The sequence below is a fragment of the Cherax quadricarinatus genome, chromosome 100 (genome assembly GCF_038502225.1).
Source record: "Cherax quadricarinatus isolate ZL_2023a chromosome 100, ASM3850222v1, whole genome shotgun sequence".
Taxonomy (NCBI): domain Eukaryota; kingdom Metazoa; phylum Arthropoda; class Malacostraca; order Decapoda; family Parastacidae; genus Cherax; species Cherax quadricarinatus.
Window position 1 is genome coordinate 9,557,847 of NC_091391.1, and position 20,072 is coordinate 9,577,918.

General features: G+C 40.0%; 1 protein-coding gene across 1 annotated transcript in view; it reads right to left on the minus strand.

Moving 5' to 3' along the window:
• LOC128704700 (cytochrome P450 3A41-like) overlaps nucleotides 1–20,072 on the minus strand; it is a 118,893-nt gene that overhangs the window by 80,597 nt on the left and 18,224 nt on the right. Inside the window, exon 3 of the mRNA XM_070079646.1 lies at nucleotides 18,135–18,353. Within this exon, the coding sequence (XP_069935747.1) occupies nucleotides 18,135–18,353 (219 nt within the window). The remainder of the gene's footprint in view (nucleotides 1–18,134; nucleotides 18,354–20,072) is intronic.

The window sequence follows — 20,072 nt, forward strand, 5'->3', positions numbered from 1 at the left end:
CAACTGGGACAACTTCTATGGCCGAAATGACATGTATGCCAGGGATGGGGTTCACTTATCCAGGGCAGGTGTGGGTTTTCTTGCTAACTCAGTTGAGGGGGTTGTTAGGACTTTAAACTAGGATTAGTTAGAGGTATGGGTTTAGAAATGATTAATAATGAGTATGGATATATTGACTTATGCTCTGATATTAAGAATCTTAATAGTAACTGTCATGGAGTAACTCTGGGTAATGATAATTTCAGAAATTGTGTAAAAACAAAGATGAATAGCAAAAATGTGCAGAAGAAAAAACATATGATGGTATTTTATGCTAACAGTCGAAGTGCAAGAAATAAAATTAATGAACTACGTTTGGTAGCATGTGCTGGGAACTTTGATATCATTGCATTAACTGAAACGTGGTTTGATTTAAAGAGTCGGGATATGACTGCTGAGTGTAATATTCAGGGATTTAAGTTGTTCAATGTGGATAGATGTAATGGGAGGGGGGAAGGAGTTGCATTGTATGTTCGAGAAAATATTAATTGTTGCATAAAAACAGGTATAAAAATAGATGGAGCAGTAACAGAATCTGTTTGGGTAGAGTTCGTGGAGGGTCAAGAAAAACTAATTCTAGGTGTAATATACCGACCTCCAGGCTTGGATCACGATAGAGGGAGACTTCTTTGGGACGAAATTGTTAGGGCTTCTGTACACAGTAACGTAGTCATAGTAGGGGACTTTAACTTTAGCCAAATTGACTGGAATTCTTTGACAGGTAATCTAGAGTCCAGTGACTTCATGGAAACAGTTCAGGACTGTTTTCTGAAACAGAGTGTAACTGAACCTACCAGGGGTAATAATTTGCTAGACCTAGTCTTGTCAAATAAGGAAACACTCGTGAATAATCTGGAGATCACTGAAGAGCTTGGCGCAAGTGATCACAAATCCATCACCTTTAGCATTAATTGGGAATGCAAGAATAATGATAATACAGTAAAAATCCCCGATTTTCGTTCTGCCGATTATAATGGACTTAGGGAACATCTGTCTAATCTTGATTGGGGTTATCTAGCTAATGATTTTATTGACGATAATCATACTTATGAATATGAAGGGATCTGCTTTTATGATTGTTTTCTTAATAATGTACACAGTGCCCAGAGTATATACATTCCCCAGAGAGAAATTAGGTCTAATAATAACGATCCCAAATGGGTTAACAGGAGGCTAAAGCATCTATTAGGGGAGAAAAGGGGAATTTATAGGCGCATCAGAAGAGGAGAGGTTAACCTTACTGACCAATATGTTCAGCTTAAAAGAGAAGTAAAAAAGGCGATTAGAAAGGCTAAACGTGACTATGAAATTAGAGTCGCTAATGAATCAAAGACTAATCCAAAGGGGTTCTTTCAAGTGTATAGGACGAAGGTGAAGGAAAAAGTAGGACCTCTGAAATCTGGGAATGGACAGCTGACGGATAATGAACTGGAAATGTGTTCCTTATTTAATGACTATTTTTTGTCAGTTTTTACACAGGAAGATGTAACTGAGATTCCAGTAATTAACAATTATTTAGTTCCTGATGAATTCAAGTTAACTAATATTACTGTCACGAGGGACATGGTTATTAAACAGATAGACAAACTGAAACAAAATAAGTCCCCAGGACCCGATGAGTTGTTTTCAAGGGTACTTAAGGAATGCAAGATGGAGCTTAGTCAGCCATTAACGAGTGTATTCAATGCGTCCATCCTTACCAGTGTTGTGCCAGAGATGTGGAAGATGGCTAATGTGGTTCCTATATTCAAATCAGGGGATAAGTCCACTCCTTCAAATTACCGTCCAATAAGCCTGACATCTATAGTGGGCAAGTTATTAGAATCAATTATAGCTGACATTATCAGAAGTCACCTTGAAGAGCATAACTTGATAAATGAATCTCAGCATGGATTCACGAGAGGTCGTTCCTGCCTGACAAACTTACTGACGTTCTTCAATAGAACATTTGAGGCAGTTGACAGTGATAAGGAATATGATATTGTTTATTTGGATTTTAGTAAAGCCTTCGACAGAGTACCTCACAAGAGACTCTTAAGAAAAGTGGCAGCTCATGGTATAGGAGGTAAAGTTCTAGCATGGATTGAGGCATGGCTTACCAATAGAAAGCAGAGAGTTACCATTAATGGAGTGAAATCTGAATGGGGATTTGTCACTAGTGGCGTTCCACAAGGATCAGTTTTAGGCCCTCTCTTGTTCGTAATTTACATTAATGACCTTGATGAAAGGATTACTAGTGACATGAGTAAGTTTGCTGATGATACAAAGATAGGCCGTATAATTCACTCTGAGGAGGATATCAATGAACTCCAGGACGATTTGAACAAATTAATGTCTTGGTCTGAGAAATGGCAGATGAAGTTTAATGTGGATAAGTGTAAGGTACTTGCCCTTGGTAATGAAAATAACCCTCGAAGCTATAATCTAGGTGAAGTAGAGCTTGGTCATACAGAATGTGAAAAAGACTTGGGAGTCATGGTAAGCAGAAATCTAAAGCCAAGACAGCAGTGCCTCAGTGTGCGCAACAAGGCCAACAGATTACTTGGATTTATCTCAAGAAGTATAAGTAACAGAAGTCCAAAAGTTATTTTACAGCTCTATACATCACTGGTGAGGCCTCATTTAGATTATGCTGCTCAGTTTTGGTCCCCTTACTACAGGATGGACATAGACTCATTAGAGAACGAACATTAAAATGGTATAAAATACCGACAGATTGTTAGGTAAGACACATATGCAACAGTTAGGTATCTTTATTTTGAAACGTTTCGCCTACACAGTAGGCTTCTTCAGTCGAGTACAGAAAAGTTGATAGAAGCAGAAGATACTTGAAGACGATGTAATCAGTCCATCACCCTTAAAGTTTTGAGGTGGTCAGTCCCTCAGTCTGGAGAAGAGCATTGTTCCGTTGTCTGAAACAATATGAAGTTGAAGTGACAGGATGGAGTCTTTTATAGTGCCAGGAGGTGAGACGTAGGTTGCGTTGGGAGGGCAGGTCCCTCTCAAACCCAGCCGTTCTCACTTGTAGAGATTGTCGAAGTTGATGGTCTGTACCAAGATACCCTTGTGTTGCAGTGTCTGACAGAATGAACATTAAAATGGTATAAAATACCGACAGATTGTTAGGTAAGACACATATGCAACAGTTAGGTATCTTTATTTTGAAACGTTTCGCCTACACAGTAGGCTTCTTCAGTCGAGTACAGAAAAGTTGATAGAAGCAGAAGATACTTGAAGACGATGTAATCAGTCCATCACCCTTAAAGTTTTGAGGTGGTCAGTCCCTCAGTCTGGAGAAGAGCATTGTTCCGTTGTCTGAAACAATATGAAGTTGAAGTGACAGGATGGAGTCTTTTATAGTGCCAGGAGGTGAGACGTAGGTTGCGTTGGGAGGGCAGGTCCCTCTCAAATCCAGCCGTTCTCACTTGTAGAGATTGTCGAAGTTGATGGTCTGTACCAAGATACCCTTGTGTTGCAGTGTCTGACAGAATGAACATTAAAATGGTATAAAATACCAATCTCTACAATCTCTACAAGTGAGAACGGCTGGGTTTGAGAGGGACCTGCCCTCCCAACGCAACCTACGTCTCACCTCCTGGCACTATAAAAGACTCCATCCTGTCACTTCAACTTCATATTGTTTCAGACAACGGAACAATGCTCTTCTCCAGACTGAGGGACTGACCACCTCAAAACTTTAAGGGTGATGGACTGATTACATCGTCTTCAAGTATCTTCTGCTTCTATCAACTTTTCTGTACTCGACTGAAGAAGCCTACTGTGTAGGCGAAACGTTTCAAAATAAAGATACCTAACTGTTGCATATGTGTCTTACCTAACAATCTGTCGGTATTTTATACCATTTTAATGTTCATTCTGTCAGACACTGCAACACAAGGGTATCTTGGTACAGACCATCAACTTCGACAATCTCTACAAGTGAGAACGGCTGGGTTTGAGAGGGACCTGCCCTCCCAACGCAACCTACGTCTCACCTCCTGGCACTATAAAAGACTCCATCCTGTCACTTCAACTTCATATTGTTTCAGACAACGGAACAATGCTCTTCTCCAGACTGAGGGACTGACCACCTCAAAACTTTAAGGGTGATGGACTGATTACATCGTCTTCAAGTATCTTCTGCTTCTATCAACTTTTCTGTACTCGACTGAAGAAGCCTACTGTGTAGGCGAAACGTTTCAAAATAAAGATACCTAACTGTTGCATATGTGTTCATTAGAGAACTTACAGAGAAGAATGACTAAAATGATTTACTGTGTAAGGAACCTCCCGTATGAAGATAGACTTAAAGCCTTAAATCTCCACTCTCTGGAGAGGCGTAGAATGAGGGGTGATATCATTGAAGTGTATAAGTGGATGACGGGCATAAACAAGGGAGACATTAATAAAGTACTGAGGGTGTCGAACCAGGTAAGAACCAGGAATAATGGATTTAAGTTGGATAAATTTAGATTTAGAAAGGACATAGGTAAGTACTGGTTTTCTAACAGAGTTGTAGATGCGTGGAACAGTCTTCCCAGTGGGGTGATAGAGGCTAGGACCTTGGGTAGCTTTAAGAAGAGACTGGACAAATATATGAGTGGGAGGGGCTGGGTTTGATTGGTGTTGGGGGGTGCGGGAGTTGTTTCTTGAGTAGCTTTAGGTAGATGTCGTTTTGATAAGGACCTGCCTCGTATGGGCCAGTAGGCCTTCTGCAGTGTTCCACCATTCTTATGTTCTTATGTTCTTATGTTCTTATGTTCTTATGTTCTTAAGAGTCTCTTGTGAGGTACTCTGTCGAAGGCTTTACTAAAATCCAAATAAACAATATCATATTCCTTATCACTGTCAACTGCCTCAAATGTTCTATTGAAGAACGTCAGTAAGTTTGTCAGGCAGGAACGACCTCTCGTGAATCCATGCTGAGATTCATTTATCAAGTTATGCTCTTCAAGGTGACTTCTGATAATGTCAGCTATAATTGATTCTAATAACTTGCCCACTATAGATGTCAGGCTTATTGGACGGTAATTTGAAGGAGTGGACTTATCCCCTGATTTGAATATAGGAACCACATTAGCCATCTTCCACATCTCTGGCACAACACTGGTAAGGATGGACGCATTGAATACACTCGTTAATGGCTGACTAAGCTCCATCTTGCATTCCTTAAGTACCCTTGAAAACAACTCATCGGGTCCTGGGGACTTATTTTGTTTCAGTTTGTCTATCTGTTTAATAACCATGTCCCTCGTGACAGTAATATTAGTTAACTTATATTCATCAGGAACTAAATAATTGTTAATTACTGGAATCTCATTTACATCTTCCTGTGTAAAAACTGACAAAAAATAGTCATTAAATAAGGAACACATTTCCAGTTCATTATCCGTCAGCTGTCCATTCCCAGATTTCAGAGGTCCTACTTTTTCCTTCACCTTCGTCCTATACACTTGAAAGAACCCCTTTGGATTAGTCTTTGATTCATTAGCGACTCTAATTTCATAGTCACGTTTAGCCTTTCTAATCGCCTTTTTTACTTCTCTTTTAAGCTGAACATATTGGTCAGTAAGGTTAACCTCTCCTCTTCTGATGCGCCTATAAATTCCCCTTTTCACCCCTAATAGATGCTTTAACCTCCTGTTAACCCATTTGGGATCGTTATTATTTGACCTAATTTCTCTCTTGGGAATGTATATACTCTGGGCACTGTGTACATTATTAAGAAAACAATCATAAAAGCAGATCCCTTCATATTCATAAGTATGATTATCGTCAATAAAATCATTAGCTAGATAACCCCAATCAAGATTAGACATATGTTCTCTAAGTCCATTATAATCGGCAGAACGAAAATCGGGGATTTTTACTATATTATCATTATTCTTGCATTCCCAATTAATGCTAAAGGTGATGGATTTGTGATCACTTGCGCCAAGCTCTTCAGTGATCTCCAGATTATTCACTAGTGTTTCCTTATTTGACAAGACTAGGTCTAGCAAATTATTACCCCTGGTAGGTTCAGTTACACTCTGTTTCAGAAAACAGTCCTGAACTGTTTCCATGAAGTCACTGGACTCTAGATTACCTGTCAAAGAATTCCAGTCAATTTGGCTAAAGTTAAAATCCCCTACTATGACTACGTTACTGTGTACAGAAGCCCTATCAATTTCGTCCCAAAGAAGTCTCCCTCTATCGTGATCCAAGCCTGGAAGTCGGTATAATACACCTAGAATTAGTTTTTCTTGACCCTCCACGAACTCTACCCAAACAGACTCTGTTACTGCTCCATCTATTTTTATACCTTTTTTTAGGCAACAATTAATATTTTCTCGAACATACAATGCAACTCCTCCCCCCTTCCCATTACATCTATCCACATTGAATAACTTAAATCCCTGAATATTACACTCAGCAGTCATATCCCGACTCTTTAAATCATACCACGTTTCAGTTAATGCAATGATATCAAAGTTCCCAGCACATGCTACCAAACGTAGTTCATTAATTTTATTTCTTGCACTTCTACTGTTAGCATAAAATACCATCATATGTTTTTTCTTCTGCACATTTTTCCTATTCATCTTTGTTTTTACACAATTTCTGAAATTATCATTACCCAGAGTTACTCCATGACAGTTACTATTAAGATTCTTAATATCAGAGCATAAGTCAATATATCCATACTCATTATTAATTATTTCTAAACCCATACCTCTAACTAATCCTAGTTTAAAGTCCTAACAACCCCCTCAACTGAGTTAGCAAGAAAACCCACACCTGCCCTGGATAAGTGAACCCAACCCTGGCATACATGTCATTTCGGCCATAGAAGTTGTCCCAGTTGTCAATGAATGGTACTGCATTATCCTTACAGTGTTTATCCAGCCAACAATTAATACCAATTGCTCTGGACAACCATTCATTACCAACACCTCTTCTTGGCAAAATGCCACATATAACAGGGCGCCCCCCCTTCTTCCTAATCATGTCTATAGCTGTCCTGAACTTTCTAACTAAATCCTCACTTCTACGCTTGCCTACATCATTGCCTCCAGCACTGAGGCAAATAATAGGATTGATCCCATTACCGTTCATGATGTTGTCAAGCCGGCTAACAATGTCCTCCATCCCAGCCCCAGGAAAGCATACCCTTTGTCTCCTACTCCTGTCCTTCAAGCAGAATGCCCTATCCATGTATCTAACCTGGCTATCCCCAACAACAACAATATTCTTACCTTCCTTGTCGTTCGTCGTGACGATCCCAACCTAAATTTGAAACTACCCAAAGTCCTAGCCTCAATAACCCAACTAGGTAGACTGTTCCACTCATCAACTACCCTATTTCCAAACCAATACTTTCCTATGTCCTTTCTAAATCTAAACTTATCTAATTTAAATCCATTACTGCGGGTTCTCTCTTGGAGAGACATCCTCAAGACCTTGTTAATATCCCCTTTATTAATACCTATCTTCCACTTATACACTTCGATCAGGTCTCCCCTCATTCTTCGTCTAACAAGTGAATGTAACTTAAGAGTCTTCAATCTTTCTTCATAAGGAAGATTTCTAATGCTATGTATTAATTTAGTCATCCTACGCTGAATGTTTTCTAACGAATTTATGTCCATTCTGTAATATGGAGACCAGAATTGAGCTGCATAATCTAGGTGAGGCCTTACTAATGATGTATAAAGCTGAAGATTGAGACACTTATGCAGCATATGGGAATCTTTATTCAGGAAACGTTTCGCCACACAGTGGCTTCATCAGTCCAATACAAAGAGGAAGGCTTAAGGAGAGGAGGAGAATGAGGTAATCAGTCCCTCAACCTGGAGTCGATGTGTTCAGTCCATCAATCTTGTAGAATGTACAGCATAGGGCCGTAGACGTGGCTTATATACTGTAGTGAGGTGAAGTGAAGCAGTTGGAGGCGGGGTCATAGTGGTACCATCCACTAGTCGAAGTAGGTCTTCGTCCAAAGGTTGAACAAGTGTTGAAGAATTCTTTGTAACAAGACCCCATGATGCTGCCGTGTCTGACAGTTGTGATGAATGGTTTGAAAAACCGACAAGTTGAAGATTGAGACACTTATGCAGCATATGCTGCATAAGTGTCTCAATCTTCAACTTGTCGGTTTTTCAAACCATTCATCACAACTGTCAGACACTGCAGCATCATGGGATCTTGTTACAAAGAATTCTTCAACACTTGTTCAACCTTTGGACGAAGACCTACTTCGACTAGTGGATGGTACCACTATGACCCCGCCTCCGCCTGCTTCACTTCACCTCACTACAGTATATAAGCCACGTCTACGGCCCTATGCTGTACATTCTACAAGATTGATGGACTGAACACATCGACTCCAGGTTGAGGGACTGATTACCTCATTCTCCTCCTCTCCTTAAGCCTTCCTCTTTGTATTGGACTGATGAAGCCACTGTGTGGCGAAACGTTTCCTGAATAAAGATTCCCATATGCTGCATAAGTGTCTCAATCTTCAACTTGTCGGTTTTTCAAACCATTCATCACATGTATAAAGCTGCAGCATGACCTCTGGATTTCTGTTGCTTACACTTCTTGATATAAATCCCAGTAATCTATTTGCCTTATTACGTACGCTTAGGCATTGCTGTCTTGGTTTAAGGTTGCTGCTTACCATAACCCCCAAGTCCTTTTCGCAATCTGTATGGCTAAGTTCTACATCATTTAACTTACAAGTACTAGGGTTATGGGCACTCCCAAGCTTCAGAACCTTGCATTTATCTACATTGAACTGCATCTGCCACTTTTCTGACCAAGAATAGAGTTTGTTTAAATCCTCCTGAAGTTCCATAACATCTACGTTTGAATCAATTATCCTACCTATCTTTGTGTCATCGGCGAATTTGCTCATATCACTAGTAATTCCCTCATCAAGATCATTGATATATATTATAAACAATAACGGGCCCTAGACTGATCCCTGTGGAACGCCACTTGTTACTGATCCCCACTCGGATTTAACCCCATTTATGGACACTCTCTGCTTCCTGTCAGTGACCCATGACTCGATCCACGAGAGCACTTTTTCCCCCAATGCCATGAGCTGCCACTTTCTTTAACAGTCTATGGTGCGGAACTCTATCAAAAGCCTTACTAAAATCTAAGTAAATAATATCAAATTCTTTATCGTGGTCAACAGCCTCAAAAGCTTTACTGAAGAAAGTTAATAAATTAGTTAGACAAGACCGGCCTCTTGTGAATCCATGCTGAGTATCCTTAATCAAGCTATGCTTATCGAGATGGCTTCTCATAATCTCAGCTATATATGTCACTTATAAATTTTACATGACTACTCTCCCACCCTCTGCGTATTGGGTCATGTGAGAGAACATGAGGTAAGGAGATAGGAGCACTGTAGCAGGCCAAGTGGCCCATGCTGGGCAGGTCCAAGTCACACCCGCTCGAAAAGGAAGGAGAATTGCAGGATGCCAGTAGGCCTGCTGCAATTGTCACCCACCCACACCCACTCCTGTATTTATCTAACCTGTTTTCGAGGCTACACAGGCTATAGTTTTCATTAAGTCTAAGGGAGGGATCCCAATCATATGTAGCATCTTGCCTAGAAGGGGAGTAGGAAATGAATGGATGTCTAGGGCAATTGGTGTAAATTGCTGGCTAGACAGATACTGCAAGGAACTTGCAATCCCATTCATTGACAACTGGAACAACTTTTATGGCAAACATGATATGTATGCAAGGGATGGGGTACATCTCTCTGGGGCTGGGGTGGTAGCACTTGCAGACTCGGTTGAGAAGGCCATTGGTGAAATGCCTATGATTTTAAACTGATAGAAGATAGATGTATGGGTGTGTGTGGGAAACAAGCAGGTTGCAACACTAGGGTTCGAAACAGTAAATGTATAAAAGGCATTCAGCATGAAGTTATAAATAAAAACAATAGATCAGGTCAGCAAACAAAGGGGGACAGCAGAGGACAGCAAGGGACTAGCTCCCTTAAGGTTTACTATACTAATAGCAGGAGTGTAAGAAATAAGATAGATGAGCTAAGATTAAATTCAAGTGCAGGAAACATAGATATTATTGCTATAACAGAGACCTGGCTCAATCTGAAAGATAGAGAGATGCCCTCTGAATGTCACATACAAGACTATAAATTATTTCACACTGACAGGGTCAAGAGGAAAGGTGGTGGAGTAGCGATGTATGTCAGAGACAATTTAAATTGTTGTGTTAGACAAGATATAAAATTAGAAGCGTCAGCCACTGAATCTGTTTGGTTACAGCTTCTCGAGGGCCGAGAAAAACTAATTTTGGGTGTGATTTACAGGGCCCCAAATCTTGATAGGGAGTGCAGTAAACTTCTATGGGACGAAATTCGTAAGGCATCTACATACGAAAATGTTGTGCCAATGGGAGATTTCAACTATAGACAGATTGACTGGAGCAATTTGACAGGAAATTTAGAGTCAGGTGACTTTCTTGATACGATCCAGGATTGTTTTTTAAAACAGTTTGTGACAGAGCCAACTAGGGGAAATAACCTCCTTGACTTGGTTCTTGCCAGTAGGGAAACACTAATTAATAATCTTGAGGTTAATGATGAGCTTGGGGAAAGTGATCACAAATCACTCAGTTTTAATATATCATGGAATTCCCCTAATAATGGCAATCAAGTATCTGTCCCTGACTTCTGCTTGGCTGATTTCATAGGACTGAAAAATTACTTAGGTGGGCTGAACTGGAATGACCTGACTAAGGGTCAGGTAGGTGGTGATGGATGCCGATATGACGCTTTCCAGGGCATAGTTCTAGCTGCTCAGTCAAATTATGTTCCAAATAGGGAAATCAGATCAAACAAAAATGATCCTAAATGGATGACAATAGATTAAAATATCTAATTGGTCAAAAGAGAGGCATATATAGGCAAATCAAAAGAGGAGAGGGGCAATTAAGAAATCGATATATTCAGTTAAAGAGAAAAATAAAAAAAGGAATTAGAAAAGCAAAAAGAGATTATGAGGTTAAAGTTGCAAGAGATTCGAAGACTAACCCAAAAGGATTCTTTCAGGTATACAGAAGTAAGATCAGGGACAAGATAGGCCCACTCAAAAGTTCCTCGGGTCAGCTCACTGACAGTGATAAGGAAATGTGTAGAATTTTTAACACATACTTCCTCTCAGTTTTTACACAGGAGGATACCAGCGATATTCCAGTAATGATAAATTATGTAGAACAGGACGATAATAAACTGCACGATTAGGGTCACAAGTGACATGGTCCTTAGGCAAATAGATAAATTAAAACCTAACAAATACCCAGGCCCTGATAAACTGTATGCAAGGGTTCTAAAGGAATGTAAAGAGGAGCTTAGCAAACCTTTGGCTAATCTTTTCAACATATCACTACAAACTGGCATGGTGCCAGATAAGTGGAAAATGGCAAATGTGATACCTATTTTCAAAGCAGGTGACACGTCCTTAGCTTCAAACTATAGACCAATAAGCCTAACCTCCATAGTGGGAAAATTTATGGAATCAATAATTGCCGAGGCAGTTCGTAGCCACCTTGAAAAGCATAAATTAATCAACGAATCTCAGCATGGTTTTACAAAGGGGCGTTCCTGCCTTACGAATTTATTAACTTTTTTCACTAAGGTATTTGAGGAGGTAGATCATGGTAATGAATATGATATTGTGTATATGGACTTCAGTAAGGCTTTTGACAGGGTCCCACATCAGAGACTATTGAGGAAAATTAAGGCACATGGAATAGGAGGAGAAATTTTTTCCTGGATAGAGGCATGGTTGACAAATAGGCAGCAGAGAGTTTGCATAAATGGGGAGAAATCAGAGTGGGGAAGCGCCACGAGCGGTGTTCCAGAGGGGTCAGTGTTGGGCCCCCTGCTGTTCACAATCTACATAAACTACATAGATGAGGGCATAAAGAGCGACATCAGCAAGTTTGCTGATGACACCAAAATAGGCCGTCGAATTCATTCTGACGAGGACATTAGAGCACTCCAGGAAGATTTGAAGATTTGAGTAGACTGATGCAGTGGTCGGAGAAGTGGCAGATGCAGTTTAATATAGACAAATGCAAAGTTCTAAATGTTGGACAGGACAATAACCATGCCACATATAAACTAAATAATGTAGATCTTAATAATACGGATTGCGAAAAAGATTTAGGAGTTCTGGTTAGCAGTAATCTGAAACCAAGACAACAGTGCATAAGTGTTCGCAATAAAGCTAATAGAATCCTTGGCTTCATATCAAGAAGCATAAATAATAGGAGTCCTCAGGTTGTTCTTCAACTCTATACATGAAAGTTAAGACACATGTGCAACATCTGGATATCTTTATTGTAGACGTTTCGCCATTCAGTGGCTTTATCAATACAAATTCTAGGACATAATAGGAAGACAGTAGAACTATATACAAAAGATGAGGTAATCAGTCCCTCGGCCTTGGAGTTAGTGTTCACAGCACTGTGGTGGAGGAGAATCTGGAGCAAAGGCAAGAAGACTGGCGGTTATATAGGCGTCAGTGGATAGGGGCGGGCAGCAGACGAGGGCAGTCACTGGTAGGCGGGATTCCCCAGTGACTGCCCTCGTCTGCTGCCCGTCCCTTCCACTGACGCCTATATAAACGCCAGTCTTCTTGCCTTTGCTCCAGATTCTCCTCCACCACGATGCAGTGAACACTAACTCCAAGGCCGAGGGACTGATTACCTCATCTTTTGTATATAGTTCTACTGTCTTCCTATTATGTCCTAGAATTTGTATTGATAAAGCCACTGGATGGCGAAACGTCTACAATAAAGATATCCAGATGTTGCACATGTGTCTTAACTTTCATATTGTCGGTATTTTATACCTTTCTTGCACAACTCTATACATCCTTGGTTAGGCCTCATTTAGATTATGCTGCACAGTTTTGGTCACCGTATTACAGAATGGATATAAATTCTCTGGAAAATGTACAAAGGAGGATGACAAAGTTGATCCCATGTATCAGAAACCTTCCCTATGAGGATAGACTGAGGGCCCTGAATCTGCACTCTCTAGAAAGACGTAGAATTAGGGGGGATATGATTGAGGTGTATAAATGGAAGACAGGAATAAATAAAGGGGATGTAAATAGTGTGCTGAAAATATCTAGCCTAGACAGGACTGGCAGCAATGGTTTTAAGTTAGAAAAATTCAGATTCAGGAAGGATATAGGAAAGTACTGGTTTGGTAATAGAGTTGTGGATGAGTGGAACAAACTCCCGAGTACAGTTATAGAGGCCAGAACGTTGTGTAGCTTTAAAAATAGGTTGGATAAATACATGAGTGGATGTGGGTGGGTGTGAGTTGGACCTGATAGCTTGTGCTACCAGGTCGGTTGCCGTGTTCCTCCCTTAAGTCAATGTGACCTGACCTGACTAGGTTGGGTGCATTGGCTTAAGCCGGTAGGAGACTTGGACCTGCCTCGCATGGGTCAGTAGGCCTGCTGCAGTGTTCCTTCGTTCTTATGTTCTTATGTGATGTTACTCGAGGGTTTGTTCCATTCATCCACAACTCTATTAGCAATCCAGTGATTTCTTATGTCCTTTCAAAATCAATAATTTTTCAACTTAAACCAATTTCTGTGAATCCTATGATGATTAGATATTTTTAACAGGTTATTTACATTCACTTCCCTTATTTCTGTTTTCCTCTTATACACTTCAGCCATATCATCCCTCTAATTCCGCACCTTCTTAGAGAGCGCAGATTCAGTCCTCAGTCTGTCTTTGAAGGAAATATTTCTGATAGATGGGATCAAGTTTGTCATCCATCTTGATACGTTTTCCAACACATGTATATCACTTCTGTAATACGGTGAGCAGAAGTGTGCAGCATAATTTAAATGAGGCCTATCTAACAATATATATACTTTAAGAATAACCTTAAGACTCCCGGTATTTATATTTCTTGATTTGAAGCCAGAAATTCTATTCGCTTTATTACGAACACTTACGTAATGTTTTCATGACTCACGAAGTCGTAATGACACGATTACAAACAAACCATACCACGGACGGGGATAGATCCCGCGATCTATCTCCGTCCGTGGTATGGTTTGTACTGTTTTCATGGTGTCAGCTCACTGATAACCAGAACTAAAATTTTTTCACAATCAGAGTGATTAAGATCTACATTATTTAGTGTATACGTTCTATGGTTATTTTCCTTATCAATGCAAAGAACTTCGCATATGTCTATATTAAATTGCATCTGCCACTTCTCCGACCACTTCCTCAGTCTTAATAGACCTTCCTGTAGTGCTCTTTTGTTCTCGTCAGAATTAATTCGACGGCGTGTTTAGGTGTCGTTGGCAAACTTGCTTTTGTCGCTATTTATTCCCTCATCTATTCCTTCATCCCCCCAATGAAAAGCAGGGGTGTCACTAGCACGTTAAGAGACCATACAATAAGTGTCAGGGGCCCGAGACTGTTCAACTGCCTCCCAGCATACATAAGGGGGATTACCAACAGACCCCTGGCAGTCTTCAAGCTGGCACTGGACAAGCACCTAAAGTCTGTACCTGACCAGCAGGGTTGTGGCTCGTACGTTGGTTTGCGTGCAACCAGCAGTAACAGCCTGGTTGATCAGGCTCTGATCCACCAGGAGGCCTGGTCACAGACCGGGCAGCGGGGGCGTTGACCCCCGGAACTCTCTCTAGGTAAACTCCAGGTATGCCATTTATGTAAATTGTGAACAACACAGGGACCAACACTGACCCCTGTGGAACACCGTATACGCGTCCCCTCTCTAATTTCACTCTGTTTATGCAAATTCTCAGTTGTGATGAATGGCTTTGAAAACCGAGGTGTTGAAGATTGAGACACTTATGTAACATTTGGGAATATTTATTTAGGAAACGTCTCGCCACACAGTGGCTTCATCAGTCCAATACAAAGCAGAAAGGTGCAAGGAGAGGAGGATTTTGAGGTAATCAGTCCCTCAGCCTGGAGTCGATGTGTTCAGTCCATCAATCTTGTAGAAAGTACAGCAAAGGGCCGTAGACGTGGCTTATATACTGTAGTCAGGTGAGGCGAAGCTTCGCCTCACCTGACGAAACGTTTCCTAAATAAAGGTTCCCAAATGTTGTGTAAGTGTCTCAATCTTCAAATTCTCAGTTGCCTATCTGTCAACCATGATTTTATCCATGAACAAAATTATCCTCCTATCCCGTGAGCCTCTGCCATCATCAACACTCTCCGATGTGGAACTATACCAGAAGACTTCCTGAAGTCCATATTCACAATATCATATTCATTACTATGATCTACCTTGTGGCATGTAAAGAGTACGTAACCTTTATTCGGCGCATACACACACCCTCATTCACAGGCTAACTCCCCAACCAGCGAACCAGGTAACTGAGGGTTGTCGATGGGGCCCCGTCGTTCAACCAATAACCAGGTTCCAGCCAATAACAGACCATTTGGACTCCTGGGTTGTAATATACTTCCTCAAATATTATTTTTTTATTTTTATTGTCACACTGGCCGATTCCCACCAAGGCAGGGCGGCCCGAAAAAGAAAAACTTTCACCATCATTCACTCCATCACTGTCTTGCCAGAAGGGTGCTTTACACTACAGTTTTTAAACTGCAACATTAACACCCCTCCTCAAATATCTTGCTGAAAAAGTAAATCGTAAGGCTAGACGCCCATTTGTCAAACCATGATGAGGTTCATTAAACAATTTACGTCCTACAAGGTAGCTGCCAATACCCTCGGCAGTTCACTAGTCAACAACAAAAGAAATTCGTTGCCAATGATGTTCGAATGTATTTAGGATATTTTTGGAGTTCTTGAATTCGAAAATAGCAGTAGGTACATCAAATTAGGTCTATTTTGTAACATATTGCGTACCTACCCTCAGTTAACAGGGAACATAGCCATAACTCGTGTATATGTAATATAGTAACGTTTTGTGTATACAAATGGTGTTAATAAAGATTTTAATTATATTTTTCAATAATTTAATATTTAATGAAAGGAATTATATCAACAATGTGAAAATATTCTAACCTATAATTTTTTTATTCCAGATAAACGTCAGATCATCAGGAAGAGTCTGCTTAAATTATTGAAGACTTATCTATAATATATTTACTTGGATGAGGCTAAATTAAATTGCACTTGTTATAATAAGGTTAGGTAAGTTTTCTCATTTTTTTTTGGAAAAAAAAATAATTTTTGGGTTAACATAAGCAAAAAAGTATAAGAGGAAATTTTAAAAATGACCTAATTTTAAATGAGTTCTTGCTAATTGACTAGTTTTACCTATTCGGCACGACATATGTATTCTTTCATCATTATTCACAGATATCTCTCCAAACATTAAATTTCCGAAACCCCTCCTTAAGGTGCAGGAGCTGTACTTCCCACTTCCAGGAGTTATGTGCGGCTAACCGGGTACCCTGAGTAGCTTCCCAAAATTTTGCATTGCTCACACTACAACAAATCAGGTTCCAAAAGCCATTTGTCGCCATTCCTATCTAAAATGTTCTCACATGCCTGCTGTAAGTCCAAGCCCCTTACATACAATACCTCCTTTACCCCCTCTCTCTATCTTTTCCTAGGACGACCTTTACTCTGCCATCCCTCCACTACAGATTTATACACTCTCCAAGTCATCCTATTTTGCTCCCTCCACTAAATATTTACACCACACATTGCCCTCAGATAAGACATCTCCACTGCCTCCAACCTCCTCCGTTGTGTAACATTCACAACTCATCTTCCACATTCACACAAGACCGTTGGTAGCACTATTCACTCATACAATGTCCTCTTTCCCTACATGGATAAGTATCTATTTCTCCACAGATACCACAACGCCCCACCCAATTTTTTTCCCTTTATCAGTTCTATGGTTCACCACGTCACTCACATACCCATCCACCGACACGTCCAAAACCAAATATCTGAATAAATTCACTTACTCCTCTAATATGATATCCAATTTCTCATTACCTACTCTTTTCTATGTTCACTTTCAACTTACTTGACAAACTCTGCCAAACTCGCGCACGTAACTTTGTAACTTCTCCTCAGAATTTACAAAGAGCACATTATGATCAATGACAATGTTATCACTAAAACCTTGTTCTTAATAATAAACTCGCCACTTAGTTATCATAATAATAAACTTGTCACTTGGTTATTATAATAATAAACTTGCCACTTGGTTATCATAATAATAAACTTGTCACTTGGTTATCATAATAATAAACTTGTCACTTGGTTATCATAATAAACTTGTCACTTGGTTATCATAATAAACTTGTCACTTGGTTATCACAATAATAAACTCGCCACTTGGTTATCATAATAATAAACTCGCCACTTGGTTTCTGTCGCCTAAGATTCGACTCAACTTTTTAAAAAACTCGGAAAATTGGGAAAAATGAGAAAGAAGAAATGGGTCACCTCGAGCATACAAACCCGGAAAAGCATTTTCTTATGTACATCAGTTATAAACACATTAAAACACATTAATATGTGTGATACAAGCAGCAATCAACTAAACATTTAAGTTATAAGTATTATTACAACCCAGGAGTCCAAGTGGCCTATTATCCTGGGTGTAAAGGGAGCAAAATAAACACAGCAGAAAACTTTTGACTTGTTTTATCCTTCACCAATTTAGAACAGCAGTATGTATACTATATGCACTATGTACAGTGATAGGTATTAGTGCACTCCACGGTAAGCAAGGCAGAATAGAAGCCACTAGATAGCAGACCGTGCTTCAACCAGCTCTAGAATGGGAATGACAAGGGCAGACAGGATAGTGGTACCCACATAACCTCTGCGATTGCCAAAACCATCTTCTTATTGGCTAGAACCTGGTCACTGGTTGAACGACGGGGCCCCATCGTCAACTCTCAGTAACCTGGTTCGCTGGTTGGGGGAGATAGCCTGTAAATGAGGGTGTGTACATGCGCCGAATAAAGGTTACGTACTCTTTGCATGCCACAAGTATAATGATTCAGACTTAACATCTAGACAAGATTTTCACCAATAGCATAAAGAATATTCTTACCCATTATACAAGCGTCGAGGAACTTGGCTTCCATGATGCCCTCATAGGTAATATTGCCATATTCTTGAACTATCTGTTGGACCTCCTGGCGGAGACGCTGCTGGTGTATGGGATTCTTGGCGAGCAGGAAAGACACGAAAGACAGAGCGGAGGCTGTGGTTTCGTAGCCAGCCACAAGGAACAATATACTCTGAGCTACAATACTTTTGTCCGTCAAAACTGAAATGAAAACTCAACTTATGTTCTTTTTCTCTAGATTTTTGTATTTTTTCTTTACAAATATAATGTAACATAAGTTAAACAGGTATCTCATCCAAGCTGCATGTTACAGCTCTAACATAAAAATTAGCATATGTACCAAGTCCTTAGATTTTTTCAGTACGCTATCTAGTTTGTAAATGAAGAAGATAACATATAAATGCTTCGACACCATGCCTAACCCTTCTAGGGTAGGGTAGGTGCCTGAGCCCGAGCCTTTAGCTCATAAGACTGTCATTCCCATTTGCCCCCTTGGGGTGGGGATGGCAGACCAGAGAGGCCTAGCTTGTGGCTAGGTCTGGGGACAGTTGGTCCCAAAGATGAGGAGGTACTTGTGCCTCCTCCCATGGGAGACTTAGGTCTCAGACACTCCTTAAAGAGGGAGCCAAGGCCGGGCCACCACTTGGAAAAGGCCCGGGCCGGGAGACTACCGGCTAATCTTTGATAATAAAACATATAAATGCTTTGGAATCTATGTAAGTTAAACCTCTAAACCAATTAGCTAACTTGAAATTCAAGATAAACAGAGATCCAGAACCAATGAAGCCATTAATTTTCATTACATGCGTTTACTAAGACGTAAAAGCATGTTTTTTTGCGCATGTCCTCCTACTCTTGCTATGCATCTGGGTTCCCGTTCTCTGTTTTTGACCAATCACAAACCTGCTGTGAGTCGCTCCAGCTAAGTGATCATGGCGTCTGCTCGCTTCCCATTGGTCGAGAGATCAAAATGTAAACACTTCTAGCTTGGCGTCGCCGAGAGACTTTTTTTTTTCATCGACTGACACTCATAGTCTTGGACTATATGAGTGTCACTACAATGTCGGCAAGTACTGATTTATGTGTCTAGTGCTTAAATGAATAGCTTAGCCATTAGATGTATATATACATATATATATATATATATATATATATATATATATATATATATATATATATATATATATATATATATATATATATATATATATATATATATATATATATATATATATATATATATATATATACATGTAATTGTGGTAGGGGACCTGAATGCTAAAGTAGGAGAAACTTTTAGAGAGGGTGTGGTAGGTAAGTTTGGGGTGCCAGGTGTAAATGATAATGGGAGCCCTTTGATTGAACTTTGTATAGAAAGGGGTTTAGTTATAGGTAATACATATTTTAAGAAAAAGAGGATAAATAAGTATACAAGATATGATGTAGGGCGAAATGACAGTACTTTGTTGGATTATGTATTGGTAGATAAAAGACTGTTGAGTAGACTTCAGGGTGTGCATGTTTATAGAGGGGCCACAGATATATCAGATAACTTTTCAGTTGTAGCTACACTGAGAGTAAAAGGTAGATGGGATACAAGGAGAATAGAAGCATCAGGGAAGAGAGAGGTGAAGGTTTATAAACTAAAAGAGGAGGCAGCTAGGGTAAGATATAAACAGCTATTGGAGGATAGATTTGGATGATACATGGGCTAATGGGAGCATAGACAATGGGGTCGAAGAGGTATGGGGTAGGTTTAAAAATGTAGTGTTAGAGTGTTCAGCAGAAGTTTGTGGTTACAGGAAAGTGGGTGCGGGAGGGAAGAGGAGCGATTGGTGGAATGATGATGTAAAGAGAGTAGTAAGGGAGAAAAAGTTAGCATATGAGAAGCTTTTACAAAGTAGAAGTGATGCAAGGAGG